The sequence below is a fragment of the Mus caroli genome, chromosome 18 (genome assembly GCF_900094665.2).
Source record: "Mus caroli chromosome 18, CAROLI_EIJ_v1.1, whole genome shotgun sequence".
Lineage (NCBI taxonomy): Eukaryota > Metazoa > Chordata > Mammalia > Rodentia > Muridae > Mus > Mus caroli.
Genome location: NC_034587.1, coordinates 48,480 through 65,081, shown reverse-complemented (window position 1 = coordinate 65,081; position 16,602 = coordinate 48,480). Strand labels below are relative to the sequence as shown.

The following is a 16,602-nucleotide window of genomic DNA, read 5'->3' as shown; positions in this document are numbered from 1 at the left end:
TGAAGTTCATGATCAGAATTGACAACTCCAGGGATTGTTTTTCATGACAGGAGTTAGATAGTTAGAAACACACTATTAGAATCCCTGCCTCTAAGCTGCCATGTTAGATGTATCTAAAGTGTATTTAGGAAGAACAATGTCTCTTGTCAAGAAATGCTGGATTGAATGAACATGTGGCATTTCATGGGACTTTATATACCTTTGTGTTAAAGACAGTTACAATAACATGTCTACAGAAGAATGCTTATTAAACACTCAGATGGTAGCATGCCTGTGCAATACCCTAGGGAGTTTAAAATTGACTTTGTAGAGGGTACATTAGTCCATTAAGCACCCTTCATACAAAGTTCTGTGCTAGATTCCAGAGCATAAAATGAAACAATACTTTTCTTGACTTCTCTGAACATTCTTGCCTACCTGAGAATAAACTTGGAGTAAACTATAGCAGTACAAATACGTTTTTCTTATTATTTATTGTCAGTCATGATTTTTAAGCTCCTATACATGATTTATGGATTCTCAAAAGATAAATATGAAATTCTAAAGTCAGGTATGGTGGCACCTTTTTGTAACTCCCAGCCTTTAGAAGACTGAGGCAAGAAAATTGAAAGCTTAATGCCAATCTGAGTTACGTGGCAAGATCTTATCTAAAAAAACCTTACAAAATAATTTTGATACCTTTAGTACTTAGATAGGCTAGTAATTGGGCTTTATAAATAGTACAGGAATAAAAGAATGTAGGATGGTTCTTAGAAATTACCACCGAATTTGTAATGTTAGAGACTGATGCCAACACAAACATGTTCTCATAACTTGTTTAAAAGAAATCTGATATTTAGATTCCCTCAAACATTTTCCCCATCATTTTAATGTACTTTACGATGATTATATTTGCATGTAGTTACACTAATTCCTACTTGCTTGAAGTAGTGAGTTGGCATTCTGGACTTGTGTTATAACAAACAGAATGAATATACATCTGAGGCACAATGAAGCTGCACTTCTCGGATATATCAGAGCTAATATATCCTATATGTCATCCCCTTCAGATGCAAAGTGACTAAGCTTTAAATCGCTTTGACAGATTTAAAGAATGCCCTGTTTGGTATTGCCCTTGTCCCTCATGTTACCAAGTCTGGTTTTCCAAGGACTTCTGTAGCTTCTGTAGACAGACAAAAGGTCTTTTGTTGTTGCTTTGCTTTGCTTTGCTTTGCTTTGCTTTGCTTTGCTTTGCTTTGCTTTGCTTTGCTTTGCTTTGCTTTGCTTTGTTTTTGATATGCTGTTTCTGGTATGCACTTTATCTGTGGTGTGTCTCTTTTCCTCTTCCCATAAAAAGATGAAAAGAATGCCCTTAAACCAGCTTTCAAACATTCTGTTCTCACTTATAGAAAATAGTGGCCAGACGTGGATCCAATATCCATTCTCTTTTACTTCACACACAAGGATTCACCCTTTTCAACTACTCACTTTAAAACAGGTTTCTGATGCCTGTTTGGTGTGGTGGCGCACGCCTTTAATCCCAGCACTTGGGAGGCAGAGGCAGGCGGATTTCTGAGTTCGAGGCCAGGTCTACAAAGTGAGTTCCAGGACAGCCAGGGCTATACAGAGAAACCCTGTCTTGAAAAACCAAAAAAGAAAGAAAGAAAGAAAGAAAGAAAGAAAGAGAGAGAGAAAGAAAGAAAGAGAGAGAGAAAGAAAGAAAGAGAGAAAGAAAGAAAGAGAAAGAAGAAAGAAAGAGAAAAGAAAGAAAGAAAGGAAAGAAAGAAAGAAAGTAGTGAGTGTGTATAACAGGGCAGAGAACGGTGAAACCATGACCAATTGCTTCCTCCTTTTCCTGCCTGCCTCTCCCTCTTAGAAAAGCACTTTCTATATTTAGGACATGGCAGCAACAGAAGAACCCCTCACACGCTGCACATTTTTAGGATTGTTTTTACACATGTTTGTGAGCAGTTTCAAAGAAGGGTTGGAATTCAGGTTGCCAGCAAGATTTGAGGGCAGGGGTGTGCAAACTTGGTCACTGGCTATTGTGTAGATTTCTGGGCAGCCTCCAGCTGGGACATTGTTTCAGCATTTGTTGACTTACAGCCTTCCCTGGATGTGGGTAAAGAAAGATGGGAGGACCTTAGGCCAGGTTCCCACTCTTCTCTCTTATTGCACGATGTTAGTTTTTATATGTCATTTTCTCTTTAAATATTTACAATTTGCACTTCTAATGAGATGTCCTTGTGTATAGTGTTTGCAAGTGTCATGAAAATAAATTGAGGACTTTACTCAAGATGCTGATTTAAGAACTTTATTGTTTTTTTCTTCCAGTTCTTTCTGTTACCATTACTGAATATACAGCCAATTAGATTCCTTCCCTTGCCTTAGCCTTTTTCTTTTTTTTTTTTTTCTTATTTCGGTTTTGGGAGGCTTTCTATAGATATATAGCTATAGAATATCTATATCTACAGATATCTATAGAACTCTGTTTTAGGTACAGGCAAATGGCAGTCGCAGCTGAAGCTTCTCGAGGATGGCTATGCCTACTTAGAGTATTTGTGTTGCCTTTACTGACTTGCTAGAGCCAGTTGTTAAGTTTCAAAACTTTTGTGAGATGGTTGTGGAACTAGCTGTTATTATCAATTATCAGTGTATGTATATGTTCACATACTTAAATAGATTCCATTGAAAGCAGCAATAGTCCTCAAATACTTATAATTGCGAATAATCTTCAGGTCATTTCCGTTTGTGAGCACATCTCTTCTCAACTTGACACTGAGTGAGGTCATATTGATGTATTTGAACTTGGTGGAATTTGCTACAGTGGAAGTGTTTTCACTGGGGAAGGCATCAGACTGCAGAGCAGGGATCTTCACTCCTGTCCCCAAAGAACAGCTCCTTATAGTTACTACCACACTGCTGATACAGGCTAAACCGTAGTCAAAACCCCTATTGCTAAAAGAGATCTAAAATGAACTAAGACATTTTCTAAAATGTCGGGAACAGGCTAGAGTACTTGTAGCTTTGTTCTAATTTGTCAAATATAATTCTTCATGTTTAAGATCCTTATACTACTAGGAACAATAATTTTTACCTCTACAAAACAATCTTTACTGACATGTACAAAGTATACTATTTCTAGGTTAATTTTATATAAAACATTAGTGAGTGGATTGGTGATATAAACTTGTAATACCTTATTCCATTGCAGCTGCCACAGGTGACATGCCAACTTACCAGATCCGAGCTCCTACTACCGCTTTGCCACAAGGTGTGGTGATGGCTGCCTCACCAGGAAGCCTGCACAGTCCCCAGCAACTAGCAGAAGAAGCAACTCGCAAGCGGGAGCTGAGGCTGATGAAAAACAGGTAAAGTACTGGGTAATCTAGAGCCACTGTAGGAAACATTTGCTACTGCGGAATTCTTAATGTACATTTGCAAAACTGTTTCTCAGATTAAGTGTTGTGTGGCTTTGTGTGTGTGCTTATGCTCTGCCCGTGATGATAGTTTCCTTCTGGTGAGTTCCTGGTCATTGATGCTTATGAAGATAAGCAGTAGATATGTTTCTTCATGTTGTGAGGAATATCAAAAAATATGTAATCTTTAAAAACAGTATTATTATAATATATGTATATATATTAAAAATAGTTCACTAATGAAGAAGTTTTAAAAAGATTTATTTATTTTATGTATATGAGTACACCATTGCTCTCTTCAGACACACCAGAAGAGTGCATCAGATCCCATTACAGATAGTTGTGAGCCACCATGTGGTTGCCGGGAATTGACTCAGGACCTCTGGAAGAGCAGTCAGCGATCTTAACTGCTAAGCCATCTCTCTAGCCCTATTATATTCTTTATGATAAGTTTGTTTTATATATTTTTGTGAAATAGTATTCTGGTAAGTACATTTTACCCCTTAAATTGGTATTATAGATAGAACCTGGGACCTAGGGCATGCTAGGCAAACATTGAGATACATTTCTGTCCCCAATTTTTTAGCTTCTTTATTAGCAAAATAAATTTAAGTATTAAAGCATTGTTTTATATTTTATCATTCTAACTACTCTGTATTGTTTTTACACCAGCACAATAAAGTACATGTTCTTTTGACATTCTAGTCATGTATAAATAAAAAAATAATGGAACCTCCTCATGTCCCTGCCATCTAGCTAATGGCTAATGTTGTAGTGGGAGCGCTTGCAGTCCTCTCTCATCTCCCACTTGTTTTCTGAGTCTGTCTCTTGAGCGCCTCCACTTCTCTCCCTGCTTAGGTACCAGCCTGCCATGTTAAAAACACACTTAAGTAGTAACAGTTTATTTACTCGACTTGCATATTAATTCTTTAGTTATTGTGGAGAATGGTACAACTCAGTTTGATTTTCAAAATGAACAGAGTTGCCTTAACTGTTTCCCAGTATATTTTGTCACCTATTCTTTAGTGTTAGAGTATATCCTAATTGCAAGAAAATAAAGCACGTTAGGTGGGGTCAGCTGCTTTGCTGGTCTGTAGAACAGAAGTAGACTGTGGTCTTTGACAGTCTTATTAGATGTTTCCAACCTAGTTAATCTAAGTTGTGGCAGTGGTTCTTTAAATGACAGTTTGGGAGCTAAGAGAGATAAGTCAGCAGTTAAGAGCATTTAGTGTTCCTCAGAGAACCTTAGTTCTGTTCCCAGCAACTATATCCAGTGGCTCACAGTACCTTGTAACTCCATGCTCCCTCTTCTAGTATTCAAAGGCACCTATACAGGCATGTGCTTGCACACACACACACACACACAGAGATAAAAATAAGGATTGGAGAGATGGCTTCTCTCTCTCTCTCACACACACACACACACACAGATAAAAATAAGGATTGGAGAGATGGCTTAGCAGTTAAGAGCACTTAGTGTTCTCGCAGAAGACCTGGGTTTGATTCCCAACTCTCACATTGTGGTTCATAACTTCCTGTAATTCCATTTCTCAGGTGATTGGTACCCTGTTCTTGCCTCCATAGGCACCAGGCATGCACATGTTGCACATACATAAATTCTTGCAAAACACCTATACACATAAAAATAAGACTGAGTGTACACCTTTTCGGCACTTTGGAGGAAGAGGCAGGTGGATATAATGAGTTTGAGGCCAGCCTGGTCTACATAATACAGTTCTAGGCTACCCACGGTGACAAAAACAAACAAACAACTATAACAAAAACTTTTATAAGAAACAAAAATAAATCTTTTTTTAAAAATTCAATTTCATATACCGTGTAACTCCTTAAGTTGGCTACATTTGCCAAATTTATTGCTTGCCTAGATCAGTAGATGGTGAATACACATACATTAGAAATAGGGTGATAAAGATAGAAACATTTATCAGTGCTCTATCCCAGGTCATATTTTTTCATCAGCAGTGTTGTTTAAAGATCCAGAAGGAATGGCTGGAGAGGTGGCTTAGAGGTCAAGAGCACTTGCTGCTCTTCAGAAAGAACCAAGTTTGGTTTCCAGCATATAGGTCAGACTGGCACACACCTATATTTAAATTATGTAATTAATAATTACTGGCATATATGGGAAATCTTTCTGGCAGGTACAGAGGTATGTACAGCCAGAACAAAGGTCTCTTGTGTCTCCAGGGACCGGGCTCCTTGCTGCCCCATCTTCAGCATGTACATTTTTGTCATCAGGACCACAGGATGTCTGCTGTTGGTGATGACAGGAAGAAAGGAGGAGGGCCTGTGGTCAAAGAGTGCAGATATCTCAGTTCAGAAGACGTTCCTGTCTGCTTTTACTTACATTTCATTGGCTAGAAATAGGGCCCCACTATACGGGACTCTGAGGAGAATTATTTAGCCTGCCAGTGTCAGACTAGAGATAGCTAGAGAAAAGCAGCAGCATATGGCTCTTGGGTGACTCAGCATTAGCTTAGCAAATTTCAAGCACTTGTTCCTCCAGTTTCCTTACGTCTTACCCAATTCTGTGAGCACAGAGTAATTCTAGCCTCACTCTGGAAATGAAGACCTGGAGTTGGAATGGTTAAGTGGCAAGTTGGCCAAGATCATAGAGCCAGGGGACCAGAAGTAGGCTATGCTGCCTAGCAATTCTTTCTTTCAGAGCCTTCCTCTGTCCTTATAGCAAGGTCACCTCAAAAGGATCTTGATGTAAAGTCTGGACTTCATGGAGAAGATGCAGGCTTTACAGTTAGCAAGAGCATGGTCAGGTATCAGCTGACATTGATAACAGATAATTATATCCCTATCACACTTGTCAGCAGTAGCTTTGATTCCTTGTAGCCTGGTCACCATTTCCTGTTTAGCTTGAAATTGGCTTTGAGACGGTGTGGCCCAGGCTGGCCTCAGACATGTGCTTCTCTTGCCTTCCTTCACCTTCTGAGTGTTGCTGGTACAGGTGTGCAGCACACCTGGCTCTTCACCCTTTTTCTGCAGTTGCCATATGATTTCCTCTCCATGCTGAGCAGGTATTTGGTCAAACTCAAGCCTGCAAACCGAGCTACCTATTAATAGAAGAAACAGGTGTTCTCCACAGCTGAGAGTCCTTAGGAACGTGCCAACCACTTGTGTGATCACTAAAGCTTTGTGCTTGGGACATTTTGACTCCAGTCACATCTCACACACAGTGTCTGATACAGACTTTGGATATTTACAGTAAGCAAGGGGTGAAAAGCTGACCACCCCACAACACTGTATTTAAATTTTCATTTAAAATTTGTATGGGAAGACTGTCTTCCTTTTATATTTAGAGTTTAATATATTTAATGATGAAAACATAGGTACTTATAAATAAATTTCAATTCCCTGACTGGCAGCTATTCTGGGAGTGTGCTGACCCTCCCCACAGTGCACCATTTGGATTACTGTAACCCCTGCTTTACCAGGCTCCATTTACTTTGACATGTTTTAGTTTTTTCACTGCTCAGTTGTCCAGCCCTTGGTGAGTTCACAGGGTGAGTACAGCACTCTTGGCTAGGAACTAGGGCTTGTTCTTTTTCCTGCAGCCCATCAAGATTTCAACATTCGTTTTCTGCTGTCTTGCTTTGCATGAGGAAAGAGACATCCATTCCATGAGAGCCAGTTCTTCTAAAAATACAGCAGTTGGCCATGTCTGTTGTATGTGTCACAGTTGGGGAATGGTATTGCTAACTGACATTGCAGTGACTGGTATCTACCTTTGTGAAATCAGTTGAGTGACAGTGACTGGCAATTTCTGAGAACTAAGTATTCCCAAATAAAGCTTTATCATAAAGCCTCTCCTTAGAGCAATTAAGTGAAGTAGCCTCTATCCTGTCCCACTTTTAAAAAAAGGAGAAAATGGGGACATAAAAGTGACTAACTTTATCTTTGTTAGTTTCAGTTATTTGGGTGCTTGTTGGTCTGTCTTTTCACTTTGGTTGCTTAATGTGATGTGAAATGTGTTCAGTTAGCTAGTAACTGCCATTATATTTGTCTGTCTGTTTATTTATGATAGGCTCCCAAATACCTCTGACTAGCCTTGTGCTTGTAAAGTAACTGAGGCTGGCCCGGACCTTTTTTTTTTTTTTTTTTTTAAATGTGTATGTGTATTTGGCCTGAGTGTATATCTGTGTAACACATGTATGCCTAGTGGCCTGGAACTGGAGTTATAGACAGTCGTGAGCCAGCATGTGGGTGCTTGGGATTGAATTTTCCAGGTCCTCTGGGAAAGCACCCAGTGTTTGTAATCACTGATCTCTCCAGCTCTTGGTTTTGTATTTGTGGTTCTGCTGTCTCTACCTCCCAAGTGCTAGGTCTACAGACATGTACCACCATGCCAGCTTCCTTTTCTGTATTTGTAATTGTGGTATTCTAACACTTGTCAGCTTAAATTGTCTGCATTGTTAAGTTTTGTGTCATGATATGCCATTCTTTAATTTTCACAAGCAGTGCCCATTTTCCCTTAGTGCATAAACATCCATGTGTTTTATTTATTGTTATAATTTATCTATGTTGTGTTTTCTATTCAGGTTGTTTTTGAAAACTGTGACTGATTGTTTTGTTGAGATTTAGTCTCAAAGTACACAACTGTTCAATATTGGCATTTGAGACTTCATAGGATTCTTAAACTCATTTTCATCAAGTGACATTTTCTTGTTGTGATGAGCATGCATGTTTTTTGACAACCAAAAATTAACTGAGAGAACAGAAAGGATCTGTGAATGTCTTAGTAGGGATTCTGCTGGGAGTGTGGTCCTTTCATTGTTGTTTATTGTACACTGAGGGTCTTTCTTGTCGTGGCATGGATGGCCCAAGAGAACACTGTTTGGGAAAAGCTACCAGTGCTCCTCATTTGGTCTGTTGTTCTCTACAAAGCATCTGCTTTGCTCTGTTTGTTGTGTAGCTTTGTTTAACTTTCCTAAGGTTGGTTGGCTGTTGACTGGGTAGAAGGGGGGGGGCAGATGTTCACGGAGCCATTCTGGATTGTGCTGGGAGGTTGTTCCTGTTGTCATTTGCCTTGTGTTGGTTCCAGGGAAGCTGCCCGGGAGTGTCGCAGGAAGAAGAAAGAATATGTCAAATGTCTTGAAAATCGTGTGGCTGTGCTTGAAAATCAAAACAAGACCCTCATTGAGGAACTCAAGGCCCTCAAAGACCTTTATTGCCATAAAGCAGAGTAACTGTGTTTGACTTGGACCTTGTTGACTGTGAACTCTAATGGGGCAGGCGATGCAGCATCCTCATAATGGCCATGTGGACTTGTAGATGGGTCTCTTAACCCTTGCTTAAGAATACAGTCTGCTGTAGAGTGTGAATTGGGAATACTGTTCCATGGGTTGGAATGCAGCTCCCCTCACATTACCAAGCTTGCTCTATTGCCAATAGCATGCAACATATGTTTTGTTTGCCCTTCTGCTTCTACTTTTTTCAGGGAAGCTGCTAAAGAATGTCGACGTCGAAAGAAAGAGTATGTGAAGTGTCTTGAGAGTCGAGTCGCAGTGCTGGAAGTTCAGAACAAGAAGCTTATAGAGGAGCTTGAAACTTTGAAAGACATTTGCTCTCCCAAAACAGATTAGTAGAAATATTTAACTATGAACTGATTACAGCATGTACAGTTGCTTTTGAATGCAATACAATATATAGCCGGCAAGAATTATGGCTTTTTCCTTTGTATCATTCATCTAACTTTCTAAAACTAACATTCCTAAGATGCTTTGTTGTATTTAATTTGCTCTTACCTCTAAGGTCAATTTTTTAGAAGAGACAAACTGTAAAAAATGTATGTAACAAATTCTTAAAATGAAGTATTTGTAAGACTTGTTCCAGTGCAACATATTTACAGTTCCCAGTCTCTCTGTCATGAATAGTGTCCTATGCAATAAAAGTTTTGCAGGTTTTAAGAATCATTTTAGGAAAGGGTGATCAAAGGCAGTGCATCTCTCCAGTAGTAAGATAAAATCAACCCATAGAGATACCTCAGGAAAGAATGAAAGGAAGTGTATCCTGATGACATGACTACATGAGAATAGCCTACAAATGAATTTATGCATTTATAGATTTTTATAATCGTCACTTTGTAAAGAAAGTATTGTATTGCTGTCCTTGGGTGCCACAGTTGAAGACAATTTTCAATAGAACCATGTTGGTTGCTCTTTGTACTATTTGGTATTTATTTAAGTATCTGAGCATTTACTACAGCTTCCTACTATGTGTGTAGTATATGAATTTCTACAGAAGTTTGTGCTGCTTTGCTGTTATCTAATGAAAGAGACAACATATTTCCATTATCTGGAATGAGTTCCACAAGTATGAATTTATTGCTACACTGGATCAGCAGCCTTGCAAATACTGGGCCATTTCGTAGAGGTCAACTGCAGGGCTCTAGGAGCAGAGTTCAGTGTACAGCGCTTGCCTGGCATGTGCCAGGCTACATGTTCAGTTGAAAGGGAAGACCTCAAGCTCTGCAAATGGAATGGGGGCCGGGGGAAGAGGTTAGAGGTCAGCCTTTGTGCTGTACTAGGCTTCCTGCTGACCGTCTGGAGAGTTTCTGCTGATGACCCTCCGTTGTGAATTCTTGCAACCTCAGGAATGTTAACGTTTAAAAAACAACCCAATATGTCATTTTCGATTTTACAACTTGGATCAATTTTGTTTTGCTCTTTGGAATGTAGCTATGTACATTTGTCACATAGGTTTAGGCTGGCCTTAAACTCACAATTCTCTTGCCTCAGCCTTCTGAGTGCTTGGATTACAGATGTGGGCCATAATATCCAGTTTGATCAAGTATTCTTTTATAAAATATTACTTTCTTTTTAATTGCCTGTGTGTATGTCTATGTGTATATGAATGTGGGTTCCCAAGAAGGCCAGAAGCTTCCCTGAAGCTAGAGTTATAGATAGTTGTGAGCCTTCCAACATGGGTGCTGGGAACTGAACTCAGGTCTTCTGCAAGAGCAGCACGTGTTCTAAACGACTGAGCCATCTCTCCAGCTCCATGATCAAATATCCTTATGCCAGAACATTCAAATGAAATTCATTACAATTGTGATAGCTTTGTTACTAGTAGCGTCCATAGTTGTTTTTATAAGGAAAAGACTCAAGGTATAAACTCGGATCCCTAACCCTATGCTGCTATGTCATCTTTCTCTCACCAGCAGGTACTGATTGGACAGCGGGCTATAGTCGCTGCATTGCCTATGGCTGATCTCTGATTTGTTAAGAACCTGCCCACCTTCCTACACTGTCAACAGGGTTGATAGTGGATCTGGTAGTGGGTAGGAGGTGGTTTGGCACCCAGTTGCCATTTCCTTATCTATAACTTTTCCTTATATATAACTTCCAAAATGTAGGTCCTGGTTTTGTTTCTGTTGCCACGATAAAATACTCTTGATAGAAACAACTTAGGATAGAAAGAGCTTAGTTTAGTTCACAATTCCAGGTTGGATAATCCATCAAAGCATGGAAATCAAGGCAACAGGAATTTGAAATAGCTGGTCACACACACACACACACACACACACACACACACACACACACAGAGAGAGAGAGAGAGAGAGAGAGAGAGAGAGAGAGAGGACAGGCACTCACAGCATCTTGTCTTTTCTTGTCTTGTCATGTTTGTTTGTGAGACAGGATTGGGTCTGGAAAAGTAGTAAATAGGCAACTAGGAATGACTTCTGTGGATTGATCAGTGCTTAAAAGCATTCATAAAATTAAGGACAGCTTGGGAGAGAGCTGGAATTTGGGCTAAACTCTCAGAGATACACAGGAACTCATTTTCCTTCTCATCTAATTTCTTCCATAAACCAAGCCTTTGCCACTCATTCAGAACCATCAGATGTTGCCTGTTGTCTCCCAGAGAACAGAGTGAGCAGTAACTTGGAAGATTTTCGTGAACATTGTATGTATATCCTGTACTTCAGTGTCATGTAGAATTGAGAGCTGTCACTGTATCTCCCCCACCCATCTTCACAGGTTTAGAATCTAGGTTATGGGACGTACAAACGACTCATACTGGATTATGAGATTACAGCATGATTGTAGACACTTTATGATGGTAAGTCCCATATAATGGGAGGACACAGAAAATACATTTATGTACTCTTTGTTATGTCCAGCGCACACTCTCTTCTATGTGTCCAAAAGGCTCTTTAAACCAACACATTTTTTCCTTGCACATACCAAAACCAGATAATTTTGGCATGTGAGGCAAGCACAAGGGTCACCAGTTGGCTCTCCGCAATATATCTGATTCCATTCTGCTTCATTGTAGCAGCTCCTTGCTTCTAGAAACTCAAATGAAATGTGCCTTAGTTGTGTTTTGAGATCACTCATGTCCTAGTTTTGTTTCTGTTGCTGTGGTAGAATATACTGACAGAAAGCAACTGCAAGTTGAAAGGGTTCATTTTATCTCAAGTCCAGGTTGTACTCCATCAACGTAGGAACACCAAGGCTGCCGAAGCTTGAAGCTGTCATGTTACATCTACAGTCAAAGTAGAGAGAAAGAGTTCCTGGCTACTACTGCAATCCCTCACTTCACGCTATCTTCCCAGGTGATTCTACATTGTATCAAATTGACAAAAGGAATGGTCACAATTTGATCCTTTGTAAACTTGACATGCAAAAATATTACTTTAAAGTCACACTCTTTTATCCAAAGTCTCCCACTTACCTCATGAAATATAGGCAAACTTGAAAACTCACCAAAATCTTAGAAAGTCCAAAATATCTTAACTGAGAACCTTTATAAAATGAAAAACAAGTCACACACTTTCCACATGTTTACATGTTCACAACCTTATTCTAAGCAGGAAGAATACACCATAGAAAATGAATTGTCATATCACAACACCTCCACAAATCAGCAGTCAGAACACCAGGTCTTACAGGTGCATCTCTAGCATGTGGAGCTCACAATGCAGTCTTCTTCATTGTTCTGAAAGGCTTTGGTGGCTCCATCCATCTAGCTCTTCCACTTATAGCACACACAACTCCTCTTGCAGGCTTAGGCCAGCTCCATATCTGTATTTATTCTTGGTGAACATCCCACAGACTTTAATATCCTCAGATAATTGAGGCTTCACTGGCACATTTTTGTGCCATGGCCTCCCAGGGCCTCTGCAGCAACTCTTGTCCCAGTGTGTCTGCTCTCCAGGATGCCCTTTCATCCTTTCACATCTTTCATACCGTCAAAACCAGAACAACATGGATGACATACACAGCATTACCAACTTCTGCTGCCACCTGGGATGTAGCTAAGCCCTCTTGGGTGCTGACCCTAAGGAAAGCACACTATTGGTGCAGTGAACAAGATTTTGTATGGTGGTACAGATCTCTCTATCCATGACAGCTGCTTCTACAGCACTGGCCTGAATGCTCTCCTGCCCAAATTTCCTCTGCCAAGCAAGCCTGTCTATTTCCTTTAAATTCAACATAACTAGGTTTTCAGAACACAGACAATAAAGGCAGATTCTTGTATAAAATAACACAGGAATGGTCCCAAACCCAGCCAGTCCTGTTCCCCTCTGAAGCACGGCCAGGCCTCTTCTGTCTTTCTTTCAGTATCACTGTCTTCCAAGCTTACATAAGAATAGTCCATGTGTCTCTTCTTCCAGCACTATGGCTTTTCTAGTTGTCTTAGTCAGGGTTTCTATTCCTGCACAAACATCATGACCAAGAAGCAAGTTGGGGAGGAAAGGGTTTATTCAGCTTACACTTCCATATTGCTGTTCATCACCAAAGGAAGTCAGGACTGGAACTCGAACAGGTCAGAAAGCAGGAACTGATGCAGAAGGCCATGGAGGGATGTTCTTTATTGGCTTGCCTCCCCTGGCTTGCTCAGCCTGCTCTCTTATAGAACCCAAGACTACCAGCCCAGAGATGGCACCACCCACAAGAGGCCTTTCCCCCTTGATCACTAATTGAGAAAATGCCTTACAGTTGGAACTCATGGAGGCATTTCCTCAACTGAAGCTCCTTTCTCTGTGATAACGCCAGCTGTGTCAAGTTGACACAAAACTAGCCAGTACACTAGTCCAACACACCAAATGGCTCCACCTTTCTCTGACAGTTTCCAAGCTTAAAGGTCTTATGGTCAGATTTGTCATAGCAGCAAGCTTACTATCCTTTCTATTTGTTTCCGTCCCAGTTTCATTACTTTTGTTGTGATAAAGTAAACTGACTAAACATTGGAGGAGTTTGTTTTAGCTCATAATTCCAGGTTACAGTCCATCATAGCCGGGAAGTCGAGGTGGCTGGAATTTCAGATAGATACATCACATTGGGTCAAGAGGAGACAGAAATGATTGCATGCATTTCTGAGGCTCAGTTTTTCTATACTCTGCTACAGGGTCCAAACCAGGGATCATGCTGCCCATTTTCAGGCTAGATCTTCCTATCAGTTAAGGCAATCCAGATAATCCCCCACAGACATGTTGACATGCAAGCTGGCTCTAAATAATCCCTCAGTGGTACTTTCATCCCAGCTGCTTCTACATTGGTTAAATTGATAATTAAAACTAACAATTCCAAAGGATACAGATGAGATTATAAATGGTGGTATGTGTATGTGTGTTATACAAGGGATATATTTTTGATAGTTTTTGAGAATTTCTTTTTTTTTAAAGACATTTATTAGAAAGTAAACTGTGGATCCATTTGAGTATACAAATTTTAATTATTATTTCATTTTTTGTAGATTTGTTAATCTTTAACATACTCAATTTTTTATCACCAATTGGAAAATGATACATATTTTCAATTATAATTGTTGTGTTTATTAGTGTGTGAAGAAAATACTATTTAGTCAATGAGAAAGAAACCATTATTCCTCTTCTATAATGAGTATGTATTCACCCTTTACATTTGTTTACCTGTTCCACAATACACTTTCATAGAGCAATCATTTCTAATGGTGATTTGGCCCACAAAATCCCTTCATTCTGGCATACCTCTCTTAAACTTTGAATTCTTGCTTCCTGCCATAAAAACAAACAAACAAACAAACAAAAGCAAAAACAACAAAAAATGTAGCCCAAGATAACAAAACGTTTTTTCCAAACCAAGGCCCCACTTTTGCAAACTATTGTTTCTGTGTTAGTGAGGAATTCTAGCTGCAACCAAAGCCTGGGTAAGAAGTCCTTTGCTTTTCTTCTGGGGGCGTTCCTCAAGTCAGCAGAAGGAGCGGGACTAGGAAGTGTACTCTAAAGGGATGAGCTTCAGGTTTTTGCCAAAGTCAACTAACAGGGACCAGATTATCTTGCTGGAAACAAAAACACATTGGACAATCTACATGGAACAGTTTTCAAGGCTTTGGATATAAGACAACAAGGGATAGTATTTCTCACAATACGGGAAACAAACAGGATGAATTTTGCATGCACAAAATTTGTTCTCTTAAGAGATCTTTCCAGACCGTGTTTCAGAAGTAGCAGCCTGGGCACCATTCCAGTCCTTCCTTCAAGTAAGAGAGAAGATGAAACTGCAGAGAGAGGGAGAGAGAGAAAGGCAGAGTGTTCAGGTCAATTGCTTAAGCTGCACAGGAGTGAGCATACCTTCCCCCTCATATTTGGAGCCATATATGTAAATTACCCAGTGCTAGGAAAGACCTATCCAAAGAACTGACAGTCTGTGATACACATAAAAGGTCGTGAATAGAGCCTATTCTCACTAAGCAGACTGGGAAGCATTCTAATTTGTTGGTCACTGAATAAAGTACACAGAAAAGATTTGTCTCTCCTCAGCCCTAGGACATGGCNCTTCTCCCATCCCATCTAAGTCATCTGAGAAACTACACTCCACAGGCTTAAATTATTGTCTACAACTCAACTGTATTTCAGAATAAACTCCAAGACTGTTTATAGAAAGTAAAAATGTCTAGCTCCCAACAGGGTAGACTATAATAATTAAAGAAATGACCACATACACAAAAGATGAAAAATAGATGACTTTTAAAAAGAAAACCTCTACCAACTGAAGGGGCACATCCTAAAATTATTAACAAAGGGCAAGAAAAGCCTGCTCACCAGAAATATAGGGAAAATATAGACAATAATAAAACCTGTAGGAATGAAAACCAGTTTCAGATGGAGTAAGACACCACAAAGATGAGACCCAACAGGAGACAATAACAGTAATCTTGAAATCATAACAATAATGATTCCAATACTAACCACAGGAGAAATAATTACAAAATTCAAGACCATTGTTGCACTGCAGGAAAAACACTAAGTATTAAAATCCTATTTAAGTGGATCACAAAGTGTATTTAAAGAAACAATTGCTAATAAGTTTCTATATTTAATAAAGACTGAGGACTCACAGGCTGTAGGATATCATCAAAGTCACACAGACACACATGAGAATCTATTCAAAACTCGTAATGCAGTGAAGGTCATTAAAGCATCCAACGAAGGAAGAAACTTTACAAATGAGACAAGAGAGAAAGATAGTCAGAGCTCTCAGGAGTGTGGGAGGGGGACAGGATGTGGGGGCACCAGGGTGTCAACAATGTCTTCACAGGACCCTAAGAAAAGCAGTCACACTGGAGTGCTGCATATAATAAAATTATTGGTTCCCAAGATCAAAATACATTCCTTCAAGACAAGAAAGTAATTCTTGCCAGGCGGTGGTGGCACACACCTTTAATCCCAGCACTTGGGAGGCAGAGGCAGGTGGATTTCTGAGTTCCAGGCCTGACTGGTCTACAAAGTGAGTTCCAGGACAGCCAGTGCTATATACAGAGAAACCCTGTCTCAACTCGCTGCCCTCCACCCCAAAAAAGCAATTCTTAGCTCATGCAAAAGCTAGAGAACCTACACTGAAAAAAATGTTGAAGGTACTCCTTCAGACAGAAAGAAAACAACACGAAATGGAAACATTTCCAGAAAGAAGGAATGAGGTGCACTGGAAAGTGGTAGCTGTATGGACAAATCTGAAATCATTTCTACTTCCCAGTTTCCCCAAGATAATTAAATAATAATAATGATAATATATTTTAGAGCTTATACCATCTGAGAAAGTAAAATGCATTATGGTGTCAGGGAGACAGAGACAAAGTAAAACAAGATTCTCTCTCTCTAAACATCTTCTCTTCAAAATTTCTCTTTTCGGGCTGGTGAGATGGCTCAGTGGGTAAGAGCACCTGACTGCTCTTCCAAAGGTCCGGAGTT

General features: G+C 39.8%; 1 protein-coding gene across 23 annotated transcripts in view; it reads left to right on the top strand.

Annotated features, from left to right (window-relative positions):
• The window catches only part of Crem (cAMP responsive element modulator), a 65,523-nt gene extending 55,273 nt beyond the window's left edge, over positions 1 to 10,250 (top strand). For 9 of the 23 annotated variants that reach the window (XM_029472196.1, XM_029472192.1, XM_021150188.2 and 6 more), the window contains 2 exons: positions 3,194 to 3,350; positions 8,470 to 8,956. In XM_029472196.1, coding sequence (XP_029328056.1) covers positions 3,194 to 3,350; positions 8,470 to 8,614 — 302 coding nt within the window. In that variant the 3' untranslated portion in view covers positions 8,615 to 8,956. Of the gene's footprint in view, positions 1 to 3,193; positions 3,351 to 8,469 lie in introns of all 23 variants that reach the window. The other 14 variants (XM_029472198.1, XM_029472195.1, XM_021150195.2 and 11 more) reach the window with 3 other exon arrangements.
• Positions 10,251 to 16,602: the final 6,352 nt, after the last annotated feature.